Consider the following 13,420-nt stretch of genomic DNA (forward strand, 5'->3'; position numbering starts at 1 on the left):
CATAGTAGTACGATTAGTAATTTGGTCCTGAGTGGCAAGAGGTAGATGGTTTAGTGACTGAAACTTCACAGTAGGACACCTGGTAGACGTATTTAAACTGGGCATAAAACCATAAGTAGAAGTGTTTAAACCAGTTGTAATAGAAACAGTGGAAGGAAAATTGTCTCGTAGAAGAAGGCTGGAAGCATTTTCAACTATAACAGAAAGTAAAGCTTAAGAGTTTGCCAGCAACATGAGCTGAACCTAATTTAAAAGAAATTTGGCTGGAAAACAACAATGGACATCGAGAGCCAGTGAAAACATACCAAACAGATTGGTAGTATCCACAGAAGGTTATTACTGTATGGCAGGCAGGAATACTGAAAATATGTTATTTTGATAATAAAATAAATTTTTGAATATACTTACCCGGTGATTATAATAGCTGCAACTCTGTTGCTCGACAGAAAAACTCTACGGAAAAATTCGCCAGCGATCGCTACACAGGTAGGGGGTGTACTCAACAGCGCCATCTGTCGTTCAGATACCCAGTACTCATTGTAAACAAAGAACTCAATTTTCTCCTCGGTCCACTGTGTCTCTATTGGGGAGGAAGGGAGGGTCCTTTAATTTATAATCACCGGGTAAGTATATTCAAAAATTTATTTTATTATCAAAATAACATTTTTCAATATTTAACTTAGCCGGTGATTATAATAGCTGATTCACACCCAGGGGGGTGGGTAGAGACCAGCAAAATATGTTTACATCATATGAGCTAAGAATTTTTATTTCATTTTAGAAGTTATCAAAATAACTAAACAAAATAAATAGGTACCTGGTAAGGAAGTCGACTTGAACAATTACTCTGCCTTTTTAAGTACGTCTTCCTTACGGAGCCTCGCGATCCTCTTAGGATGCTGAGCGACCCCTAGGAGCTGAAGTATCAAGGGTTGCAACCCATACAACAGGACCTCATCAAAACCTCTAATCTAGGCGCTTCTCAAGAAATGACTTTGACCACCCGCCAAATCAACTAGGATGCGAAAGGCTTCTTAGCCTTCCGGACAACCCAAAAACAACAATAAAAACATTTCAAGAGAAAGATTAAAAAGGTTATGGAATTAGGGAATTGTAGTGGTTGAGCCCTCACCCACTACTGCACTCGCTGCTACGAATGGTCCCAGAGTGTAGCAGTTCTCGTAAAGAGACTGGACATCCTTAAGATAAAAAGACGCGAACACTGACTTGCTTTTCCAATAGGTTGCGTCGATTATACTTCGCAGAGATCTATTTTGTTTAAAGGCCACGGAAGTTGCGACAGCTCTAACTTCGTGTGTCCTTACCTTCAGCAAAGCTTGGTCTTCCTCATTCAGATGGGAATGAGCTTCTCGTATTAACAATCTGATAAAATAGGATAAAGCATTCTTTGACATAGGCAAAGATGGTTTCTTAACTGAACACCATAAAGCTTCAGACGGGCCTCGTAAAGGTTTAGTTCGTTTTGAATAGAACTTAAGAGCTCTTACAGGGCATAAGACTCTTTCTAGTTCATTTCCAACCATACGATAAGCTTGGAATATCGAACGATTTTGGCCAAGGTCGAGAAGGCAGCTCGTTTTTGGCTAGAAAACCAAGTTGTAGAGAACATGTAGCCGTTTCAGATGAGAATCCGATGTTCTTGCTGAAGGCATGAATCTCACTGACTCTTTTAGCTGTGGCTAAGCATACCAGGAAAAGAGTCTTTAAGGTGAGATCTTTCAGGGAGGCTGATTGTAGCGGCTCGAACCTGTCTGACATAAGGAATCTTAGTACCACGTCTAAATTCCAACCAGGTGTAACCAAACGACGCTCCTTCGTGGTCTCAAAAGACTTAAGGAGGTCCTGTAGATCTTTATTGTTGGAAAGATCTAAGCCTCTGTGACGGAAGACTGATGCCAACATGCTTCTGTAACCCTTGATAGTGGGAGCTGAAAGAGATCGTTCTTTCCTCAGATATAAGAGGAAGTCAGCTATTTGAGTTACAGAGGTACTGGTCGAGGATACGGATACTGACTTGCACCAGTTTCGGAAGATTTCCCACTTCGATTGGTAGACTCTAAGGGTGGATGTTCTCCTTGCTCTAGCAATCGCTCTGGTTGCCTCCTTCGAAAAGCCTCTAGCTCTCGAGAGTCTTTCGATAGTCTGAAGGCAGTCAGACGAAGAGCGTGGAGGCTTTGGTGTACCTTCTTTACGTGTGGCTGACGTAGAAGGTCCACCCTTAGGGGAAGTGTTCTGGGAACGTCTACTAGCCATCGAAGTACCTCGGTGAACCATTCTCTCGCGGGCCAGAGGGGAGCAACTAGCGTCAACCTTGTCCCTTCGTGAGAGGCGAACTTCTGCAGTACCTTGTTGACAATCTTGAACGGAGGGAATGCATATAGATCTAGATGTGACCAATCTAGGAGAAAGGCATCTATATGAACTGCTGCTGGGTCCGGGATTGGTGAGCAAAATATTGGGAGCCTCTTGGTCATCGAGGTTGCGAAGAGATCTATGGTTGGCTGGCCCCAGGTGGCCCAAAGTCTCTTGCATACATCCTTGTGGAGGGTCCATTCTGTTGGAATTATTTGTCCCTTCCGACTGAGACAATCTGCCATGACATTCAAGTTGCCTTGGATGAACCTCGTTACTAGTGATATGTTTAGACCTTTTGACCAGGTGAGGAGGTCCCTTGCGATCTCGTACAACGTCAGAGAGTAGGTCCCTCCTTGCTTGGAGATGTACGCCAAAGCCGTGGTGTTGTCCGAGTTCACCTCCACCACTTTGCCTTGAAGGAGAGACCTGAAGCTTTTCCAGGCCAGACGTACTGCCAGTAGCTCCTTGCAGTTGAAATGCATTGTCCTTTGACTCGAGTTCCATATTCCCGAGCATTCCCGACCGTCTAATGTCGCACCCCAGCCTACGTCCGATGCGTCCGAGAAGAGAACGTGGTTGGGAGTCTGAACAGCCAGGGGAAGACCCTCTCTTAGGTTGATATTATCCTTTCACCAAGTCAGACAAGACTTTATCTTTTCGGAAACCGGGATCGAGACCGCTTCTAGCGTCTTGTCCTTTTTCCAGTGAAAAGCTAGATGGTATTGAAGAGGACGGAGGTGTAGTCTTCCTAGTGACACAAATTGATCCACGGATGACAGCGTCCCTACCAGACTCATCCACAGCCTGACTGAGCAGCGTTCCTTCTTCAGCATCTTCTGGATGGATAGCAGGGCTGGGGGCTGATCGTCTTGTTGTTCAGCAACGTCCTCATCAGAGGGTTCCTCATCCGAAACTGATGAGGAAACGGCAACGGAGTGGGCAACGTCTGGCTCGCTGAATCCGGTCGCACTGGTGGATGCGTGACGGAGCCGGACGCAATATCATGGAACTGCTGCACAGTCTGTGAACTGTCAACAACCATGGGTGCGCGAGGAAGCACAGCGTCAACCCGAGACTGTCTAGACCGTCTGGGTTGTGCATTCAACACCCTACCGGGTTGCTGAGGTTGACGCACTGCGTCAAAACAAGTCACCTCTGCTGGTTGTTGAACGTCCTGAAAGTCAACAACCACCTCCGAGCGTCGCTTAACGTCAACGTGCGGCTGGCAACCCACACTGGGTCGCATCGGTGGAGGAACCACCTCAACTGGCAGACGCGAGAAGGTTACCTCAGCGTCAACAGGGCGCACAACCGACCGGTTGGAAGGTTGTTGGCCAGAAGGTTCTTCTCCGCATTTAAGTCCTCTATCAAGGACGCAAGCTTGGACTGCATGTCTTGCAGCAAAGCCCATTTAGGGTCTACGGGAGAAGGTGTGGCAACAGACGGGGTTAGCGACTGAGGCGGAACCGTTTACCATCCCTGAAAGCCTTGTTATGCGTGACATAATAGTACAGCAAAACTTCAAAGGCTCGACAACAGCTGTGAAGTTGACCTGTAAACAACTTGGAGCGTCTCCTGGCTAGGCGCCAGGGAGAGTCTACCAGAATTGAGAAGTCTATCTGGGCAGAGGCATGAACTCCCAAGCCGAGAACTTCTCTCGTGTCATATCAGACTCTCGCTCTATAAACCAGTTTAAAAGAAGGGAAAGCAAAGGCTGTATCCCCCAAACTCCTCCTGGTGAAAAACCAGTCGCCTAGCCAACGTAACGCTCTCTAGGAGAGCGAGAGAGCACTAGCTTAAAAACAACGGCTTCGAAGTAGCTAGGCCTAGTGTAAGCGCTGACGTTTAGGCGAACGAGGAGCAGCAGTTACAAAAAGATCCGGACGAAGATCCTTAAAAAAAATCATCATGATTTAATTAAAGTCCATAGGAGGCTAAGCAGCTTTAGGCTCCTCTCCATCTGACAGAGTCCTCAAGGGAATATCAGTAGGAGGGAGAACAGCAACTTCCTCATCTACAGGAACCTTGTCCAATAAAAGTTGAGTCTCTCACTGGTGCATTAGTAGCGGACCAGAACGCAACGTCATGTAACTGCTTGACAGTCTGTGAACTGTCAACAACTGAACTGTCAACCACAACAGGTGCGTGAGGACGCACAGCGTCCACTCGAGACTGCTTTGACTGCCTAGACTGAGCAGTCAAAACAACTCTAGAATGCGGAGGTTGACGCACAGCGTCAAAACAAGTCAACTCCAATTGTTAGTGAACGTCTTGAACGTCAACAGGAGCATCAGCCAGTGGCCTAACGTCCAAATGCGGCTGAAAAACCACCCGAGACCGCATCGAGTGTGGTTCTAAACAACCTGACTGACGTGACTAAGCTACGCCAACGTCAACAGTAAGCACAAAGGAACGTTAGGTTGGCTGAAAGCCAGGATATCGATGAGATAAACGGCTAGACTCAACGGACTAATCGGCAGAATAGTCTTCCATAAGGGAGGCAAGCATATACTGCATGTTTTGCCATACAAACCCTTAAGGATCAACGGAAATGGTTGTGGTAATAGACGAGGGTAACGTCTGTGACCGCAACACTTTGCCTACAAAAAAAAAAAAGACTCGGAGTCTGTGTTACGCTTTTGTTAGGCGGCGAGCAGTTATCCGATGACTGCATAGGGTCAGAGCTGTCCTAATGGCTGTAACCAGGACGCTGGACCTGTCCTGAAAGGACTGACTTTCGCTTAAGGGCTTCGAAACCTTGTGACAGGTTTCTTATGCGAAAAGCCTACGGATGGCGAGGAGAAACAACGTCTCTCTCGTCTTATGGTAGGGGAGATCTTGGTAAGATACACCCGATACCATAGAGGGAAAACGTCTGTTCGTTGGTCAAGGCCTCTCGAACCCATAAGTCGTTTGACATTACTTCTCCCCTGGGCTTGGGAGCATGTAAGAGGTCCCGGACTAGGTGAACGACAGGCACGAACAGACGAACCCTCGGACGCAACACTGTAACACTTTGCGCCTCGGACGCAACACTGTAACACTTTGCGCATATCACTTTATCACTTCGATTTTCTGTTTTGCACTTATTTCTACCTGAAACACGCAATTCTACCCTTCATTAAAAGGTAGTAATTGCGAAATTAGTCGTATAATGCAACCTCATAATACCAGCAAAAATCAGAAAACATATTTTAAGATAAAAATAAAAATCAGTGGCTGGGAAAGAGACTAAACACTAGTTCATATAACTACGTTTTCAATCTCTCACCGCACATAGCCTGGGGACGAGAATAAAAACCTAAAAACGTTTTATCCTTCCTCCCCGTACAGCGACTAGGGACGTGAGTAACACGAGAACAACGTTACCCGCTTGAATGGAACGTTTTCTCTCCTCTCTCTCCCTCCGTCTCTATCTCTCTCTCTTTCTCTCTTGATTTCGCACCTAAGAGAAGAGCCCAATTATATATCGTCAAAAAACATGTTATTTGACTAAAGGAAAAAACTGAAAGGTTTTTCAAATAAAAAGTTCCTTTAAATTAGAATTTAAAACATTTAAGCTAAGAAAGAATGAACGAAACGTCAGAATCGATTTACTCTTACTGCAAAGTGAAACCGTGATACACTCTCTCTCTATCGTAACGATAGAGCGCATGTTGAACGTCCTGAACGTCAACAACTGCGTAGCATAAAAAACTAAACGTTAGTTCATCTTTGAAAACAGTACGAAGACTATCAAAGAAATTCTTTCATAAAATATTACATTTAAAAAGTTTTAAATCCTTAGCTCTTTAAAAGCTAAAGACGATATAAAGGGCTCAACGTTGATTAACTTCGGTTTCCAAGTTAGGACCGCCTACTCTCAGGAAAGGTCTATATAAACAAAGCATTAAAATTTATTTTTATATGTTTATAAAAAATGGAAAGTTAATCGAAGAGGCTTAATAAAGGCGGAGAGATATAAAATATATAGAGGAAAATCTATAACGTGATAAGATAATTACTAAAAGCCTAAACACACTTCCGTCTAAGGGAAGGGTCGGCCATTTAAAAGTGAAAGAAAGTCCATACTCTCTGTCACCATAATTAAATCTATCCAAAACGAGTTCAAGTTTTAAGATGAAGATAAAACACCTGCATAGCGAAAGCTCAAAACTAGAATAGTGTACTTCACCAAATAGTTGTGAAAACAAATCCAGTTAGCAACAGCGAATTAGTAGGTCTTGCCGGTAGCCCGACAGAGAGAAAATTGAGTTCTTTGTTTACAATGAGTATTGGGTATCTGAACGACAGATGGCGCTGTTGAGTACACCCTCTACCTGTGTAGTGATCGCTGGCGAATTTTTCCGTAGAGTTTTTCTGTCGAGCAACAGAGTTGCAGCTATTATAATCACCGGCCAAGTTAAATATTGAAAAATAAGGAATGATGAAGATGTAATGGAGGCCATAGGAAGTCTAAATGGCTTGGAAAGGATTACCACAGTCCTTTTTCATGTTTGTACACAAGTTAAAGCACCTAGTTAACCTAATACCACCATCTGATATTACTGAATCATGTTGAGGTTGTAGCCTTTCTCTTTTCACATTGCATCATAGTCTCCTTAACTTAGTCACTACTAGTAATTGCTAGTGAGACTTTTAATAGGTAACAATGCAGGGGATTCCAACAGATTCTTAGTTTGTATGCGAGTTGGAGGTAGATGTAGTATTTGTGGACAAAGGAGCTGGCACCAACACCTCACGAAGGGTACTGTTTTATTTTTCAAGAAATTAATCAGTTTCAAAACATAGCTTTAACCTCAGGGAAGTTTTGGGGAAATTATGAAGGGGTGGAGGAAATAGCTGCAGATGATAATGACAGGGAGTTTGGTGGAGAAAGGATTAACCGAGAGCTACCAAAGTCATTAACAGCTGAACTTGATGATTCTTTCTGTGCTTCTTTACAATAATTTCCCCCTTTTTTTTTATATAAAACTTTAAATGCTAGAGTGGGCGCTGGAGAGGTAGAAGGTGTCATTGGGAAGTATGGCGTACCAGATGAAAATGAGTGGTGAGAGACTGGTAGATATGTGTGTTGAACAAGAGATGGTAATAAGTGCTAGCTTTTTTAAAAAGAAAGATAAAAATAAGTATACATGGGTAAGAGTGGCAAATGGAAGAGTAGTAGAAAGGGCATTAATGGATTATGTGTTGATAACTAAAAGAATGTTTGGAAGATTGGGTAGTGCCATAGCTTCTATACCATGGCCTTACACTACTGTTTTTTATTAGAGTTCTCTTGCTTGAGGGTACATTAGGGCATGCTGTTCTATCTTATTTCTCTCTCTCTCTGGATTTTTTAAGTTTTCATAGTTTACATATGAAAGGTCTAATTTTATATTGTTACTGTTCTTAGTATATTTATTTTGATTGTTTATTACTTCTCTTGTAGTTTTATTTCCTTGTTTCCTTTCCTCATTGCACTATTTTTCCCTGTTGGATCCCTCGGACTTATAGCATCTTGCTTTTCTGATTAGTGTTATAGCTCATAATAATAATAATAATAATAATAATAATAATAATGAGGGGTGTCAACACCTGTCTGCTATATTAAAGTTCAGGCAAAAACTATTCTATGCTTTTTCTTGCTGAAAACTGGTACACCACTTGAAACATGTAAGGAGTAAATATATTGGATAAAAATCATTGGACCTGACATGACTAATACATACTGCCCATTTTGTTAAGGAGCCTTTTACCACCCTCGCTTAAATTGATTGTCATTTTTTTTTTTTACATACTATATGAGAATGATCGTAAGTGACATTCCTCTCTTTTTAACAGGATGAAAGACGAAAGGAAGCTGAATTGTTACTTCTAAAGGAGAAAACATCCAAGAAGAGGAAGGAATCAAAACCAGATGAGAAAAGAAGTAAGCGATCTCTCTTGACTGATATTTCCAACATAGCTACCACTGAAGCAAACAGTAAGAAACCGAATACACAAAGTACTGTCAAGAAATCTCCAGTGAAGAAAAAGAGTAAATGCTTACCTATCCCAAAGGGGCAGAGGCCCATAACCAGTTTTTTTAAGGTTTAAGAACTTCTTTTGAGAAGGTGTTAAGAAGATTACAAAACTTGTTAGCTTTGTACATATGGCATTAAGTACAATATATTTAATGGAGTTGGTTGAGAAAATATAGTAATATATAAATGAAATACAAGTTAATGCCAAAGATATGCCAATTTAGTTGATACTAAAGAGATGTTTGATATTTCTAATCCTTCATACTTACCTCTTACTTTTAAAAACTTTAAGAATTGACAAAGGATTTTAAACGACTGCACATTTAAGATATCCTACTAAAGTCTAGAGGATCATTGTTTAAATATATTACACTAACTAAACAAAAATACAGCTTTAGGGTTGTAAATTGCCAAGATTTTAAACTACTGTACAATACTTGATTTCGCTGTAAATAACCAGGTGGGATAGCAAGCCTGTTAAATAACGTCGACGACTAAGAAGTAGCGTTGCTTATTCTCACATTTTTATGGCCCCATTAATAAGTTATCACATTCCCTTACCAGATCATATTGCTCAAATTATCAAATTCCAAGTTTAAAATCACTATCACTCAGTTTTGAGGTTAGTTTCCCATTTTTGTTTAAGTAAAAAAGGAGGAAAATATTACCATCTTTGTAAAGCTTTTATTCTAAATTACATTATACATTTTGAGGTGCATAGCCAAATATAAGACATTCATATTTTGAAGAGCATTTGTGATTATAGGACATTCATATTAACATTTTCTTTTTACAAATGACATTAGTTTTCATATGAATTTGTATAAAATACACTGTACTGTATTGGAAAAATAGCAGAAATATGTTATTGTTGAATGGACAAAACATAACTCCTTAAACCGAAGTAATAGGTGATTTTGTTGCTTCAGGGAATGTATATTTCCACATTAAATCATATTTTAATTTTTGATTGTAAGATATACAGTAACTTATATTCACATGCGTTGAAAAGTTGTAAGTTACTTTATTAGCTTACTAATAATATAGTAACTAGTATTAAAAAAAAATTTTGACTAATAAAATGGTATACAAAAAATATAAGGTTTCCTTATATCGTCTAAAAGCTTGTGTAACTGTTTGTGCTCGAATAGTTAGCAGTTTCTGGAATCTAATCCATTAGTTAATTCTTGGAATATTTCAAATCATCATAATTTTATTGTAAAATTAAATTGACAACTTTTAGTATTATTAAAACTGCTGGTACTTTCTTATGGGTAGCTAACTGCAATTATCAGCAGCCACTACATGATATTTAACTTTGAAACAGCTGCTGGGAAGGCTTAATCATTATAATAAAATTCAAAATGCTATATCCAAATGTTAAAACCTGAACGTCTAAGAGTTCAGGAAGTATAAAGATACCAGACAAAATTGTTAATGATACAGACCTAAAGCCACACTTTAACAGTTAAAAACTTTTATGGGTGAGCTGCATTTTAAAAATTCCAATTTTAGTTTCCTATTTATAAATAGTTTCATCCTTTACATACAAAATTTTTTACCTGCAGTACAGAGTCTGTAAGTAAATACTACTTTTACCTTGCTTGAATACTTTTAAGACCTAACCATCCTCCTTTGACATTTAAACTTCCAAGGAAAATGTTAATACTGTAATATGGCAACCTCGGGAACTTAAACTGCTCTTATATAATCAATTTCAAGTGATGATGTACCATGTTGTTTGTACTCGGAATAAACACCACCGTGAATCTGCAAAGTGACTGAAGTTATTGCTGATGTATCCAGGGGCTCTGCATCGGGCTGAGGCTGTCCTCTGAAGTAAGGCTTGAACTCTGTAAATGGAAGTGTTACCACTGTCCACTCATTCTTTGGTACCTGAAAATTTCAAAGTCCGTTAAATTGATTCAACCTCCCATAACGTTCATACAGTATTGCTTCTTCTCCAGAGCATTGATTTATAAACATTTACAACCAAAATATGATTTCCCCTTTCCTTTCTACAGATGCATGCAATGATAAAGAAATAAAACTATAGCCATTAATGGCAAGGACTGTCAGGGATACTTTGATATCAATTTTCTCCATCACATCAATGACATGAAAATTTATCCCCTTCCAGATTATCAAGTTTTTATTAAATTTTAAGTTGTCTTCCCTATTGGATTTGCTAGCATTCCTGCTCATTTTTAAATATCTGTTGTAAAGAGTATATTGACTCCTTGTTCGTCTCATAAAAGTGTGTATCAAGATCAAATGCTAATGGAACTGGTTATTAGTTCAGAAGAGTAGGCTAATTATTTATTGCAGTTGATAACTATATGACAAGATAAATACTTGCTTAACCAGCCAAGTTTTGTTCAACATGAGCCCTTGAAAGCTCTTACCTTATTCAACTGCTTTTTTTTTTTTTTTTCCTCAAGGCCAGAAAGTCTTTGCTTGTAGGTGTTAAGCTTGAATTACCAGTATGGTTGCTTACCCTAACCTAATTTCCATAGTCAGGTCTAGCAGTCACAGTGTTTCATTCAGTAAGGGTTATGAAGGTTCACTGGACATTACAGATTCGAGATCCTCTCACATCGCCTCAATTTCCATTTGTTCCTAAATGGATGCAAACCCTCATCTTTTAATAGGAGTATGACATCGGCTTACCTGGAACTCTGCTGTAAAAATGTATGGGGGGAAAAAAAAAAAAAGTTACAGGGAAGGCCCACCCCCACACTGGGGAGTAGTCATACGTCAGGCATTGTTAAATGGCAGTTTTAATTTTTTTTTTTTGCTTTTAGATAAATGTTGACAGTACGTTGTGTGAGGTAGATATTAACGAAGAAGAAAGGTTTTGCAGTATTCCCGATAACTGTAGCTCACTGACAGTTGTCTGTATAACCTGACAACCTGCACTTTCTTAATCCTATTTGACAGCATTCCTGTTGCTGTTTTCCCCCTAATGACTTGGAATAAGTGTCTACTACTGCCAAGTTGAAGGGGAGAGGCACTGCCATTTTTGTTGTCAGCATTGTATCCAAAATGTACAAGAGACACATCACCCGATGGTACTGTCTCTTCATAGATAGTTTCTAGGATCTCTTTCCTTAGAGTGTCATTACCACCAGCTGGAAAGGAACAAAACTGTCTCTTCTCTCAAGGCTCTGACCTTATCCCCTTCATGGACTGAGTCCTAGAAAACAGATTGATAGGTATCCTGCATATGTGACTACTCCTGTTTTTCTACCCCAGAAGTCCCTGTGAATCCCTTCACCAAAAATCAAAGAATAGAAGACCAAAGAGACAAGGAAACAATCCAGAGGACACGAGAATGCTCCTTTGTCTCATCATATCCTGTCAATCAGGATGGAAAGGTTTCAGCCCTTCTTCCCCTTATGAACCAAGGCCCTAATACCACTTGATGAAAGATGTGTTTGCGTGACTCCTACAGTTTCTCTCCCCATCAGTGCTACCTAAGCGCCTATATGGTTTCCTACAAGAGTTTGCTTCCTCGTTACAAGCTACCTACTGCAGATTTCACAGACCGTGCAGGCACCTTTTTGGGCAATAACTGTAATGAATACTAATATCAGTACAAGATTTTGCTATAGTGTATTACACCCAGTGCAGTAATATTTGTCCCCTGGACAAATATACCTAGGGTGTTCTGACTTAAAAGTAGCGGTCAGATGAACGCCTACCTGTAGGCGACGCACAAGCAGACCGCTATGAACGAGATTTTGAAAATCTCTCAAAGTTAGGGTTCACTAATTGTAAGGAATAAAGACACTTGTCCCTGTACAAGGGTATCACCATTTCAGATACTACAGATAGATTTATTGGGTCCTTTGACCGGCCAGAAAGTACAACATTGAATCCCTCTCTGTCGTTATAGCTCATTTTTCATTTGCCTACACATATACCGAATAGTCTGGCATAATTTTTACACAATCTCCTCTGTCCTCATACACTTTACAATACTGAGATTACCAAACAATTGTTCTTCGCTGAAGGGGTCAACTACTGCACTGTAACTGTTCAATGGCTACTTTCTTCTTGGTAAGAGCAGAAGAGAGATTTTAGCTTTGGTTAGCAGCTCTTCTAGAAGGAAACTCCAAAATCAAACCATTGTTCTCTAGTCTTGGGTAGGGCCAAAGCAACATCTGTACCATGATCTTCCACTTCTCTTGCCTGGGAGTACACTCCAGCACACTTATATCTTATTTTTTCTCTTCCTAATTTTTTTTTTTTATTTTTATAGTTTATACTGTATATAAAAATTTATTTCAATGTTATAGCATCCTGTTTTCCCCACATCAGTTTTACACCCCCCCCCCCCCCTCTCTCTCTCTCTCTCATAACCAGCTACCTATTCAAATCAATCTGAAGTCAAGTGACAGCAAACTCTTTGCTAAAAAGAGTGGAAAAGTTGCTTGATAAATATACTGCATTTATGCAAACATACCGACATTTATGTTTTGAGGTAGCCAGCTCTGAGAAATACTCCCGAAGCATGTCTCAGTGATGAAGAAGGGTTATCTGCGAGTCTGCCAGAACCAGCCAATCGTCGCGATATCTGAGGAAATGAACGCCACTCTTGTGAGCCCAAGATAACACTAGGGCGAACACCCTGGTAAAGACCTGAGGTGCTGTTGCGAGACAGACAGAACCTTGAACTGGTATATCCTGTCCTCGTGTATGAATCCGAGATACTTCCTGGAAGATGGAAGGATTGGGATATGGAAATGTGTTCTTGAGATCCAGTGTGCAAAGGAAGACCTTTGGTCGAAGTGCCTGGATGACCACGTCTGCCATCTCCATCTTAAACAGAGTCTGTTGAACAAACTTGTTCAAGGGAGAGAGATCAATGATTGGTCTCCAGGCTCCAGACACCTTTTTCACAAGACAAAATTCAACTGTAAAAGCCTGGAGACCCATCCACAATCGCTTGGAGAGCACCCTTCTACAGCATGGCCTGGACTTCGGCCCGGAGGGCCAGCTCCCTTACGGATCTCTTCACAGAAGCTTTACAGGAC

At 40.6% G+C, this 13,420-nt stretch overlaps 2 protein-coding genes across 5 annotated transcripts in view; one reads left to right on the plus strand and one right to left on the minus strand.

Moving 5' to 3' along the window:
* The window catches only part of LOC137653559 (PCNA-interacting partner-like), an 80,879-nt gene extending 72,289 nt beyond the window's left edge, over positions 1-8,590 (plus strand). Inside the window, exon 12 of one of the 2 annotated variants that reach the window (XM_068387058.1) lies at positions 8,200-8,590. In XM_068387058.1, the coding sequence (XP_068243159.1) occupies positions 8,200-8,454 (255 nt within the window). In that variant the 3' untranslated portion in view covers positions 8,455-8,590. The remainder of the gene's footprint in view (positions 1-8,199) is intronic. The other variant, XM_068387059.1, reaches the window with a different exon arrangement.
* Positions 8,591-9,050: 460 nt separating this feature from the next.
* LOC137653560 (uncharacterized) overlaps positions 9,051-13,420 on the minus strand; it is a 56,382-nt gene continuing 52,012 nt past the window's right edge. For all 3 annotated transcript variants that reach the window (XM_068387063.1, XM_068387060.1, XM_068387061.1), the window contains exon 5: positions 9,051-10,277. In XM_068387063.1, the coding sequence (XP_068243164.1) occupies positions 10,074-10,277 (204 nt within the window). In that variant the 3' untranslated portion in view covers positions 9,051-10,073. The remainder of the gene's footprint in view (positions 10,278-13,420) is intronic.

Source organism: Palaemon carinicauda, chromosome 14 (assembly GCF_036898095.1).
Source record: "Palaemon carinicauda isolate YSFRI2023 chromosome 14, ASM3689809v2, whole genome shotgun sequence".
Lineage (NCBI taxonomy): Eukaryota > Metazoa > Arthropoda > Malacostraca > Decapoda > Palaemonidae > Palaemon > Palaemon carinicauda.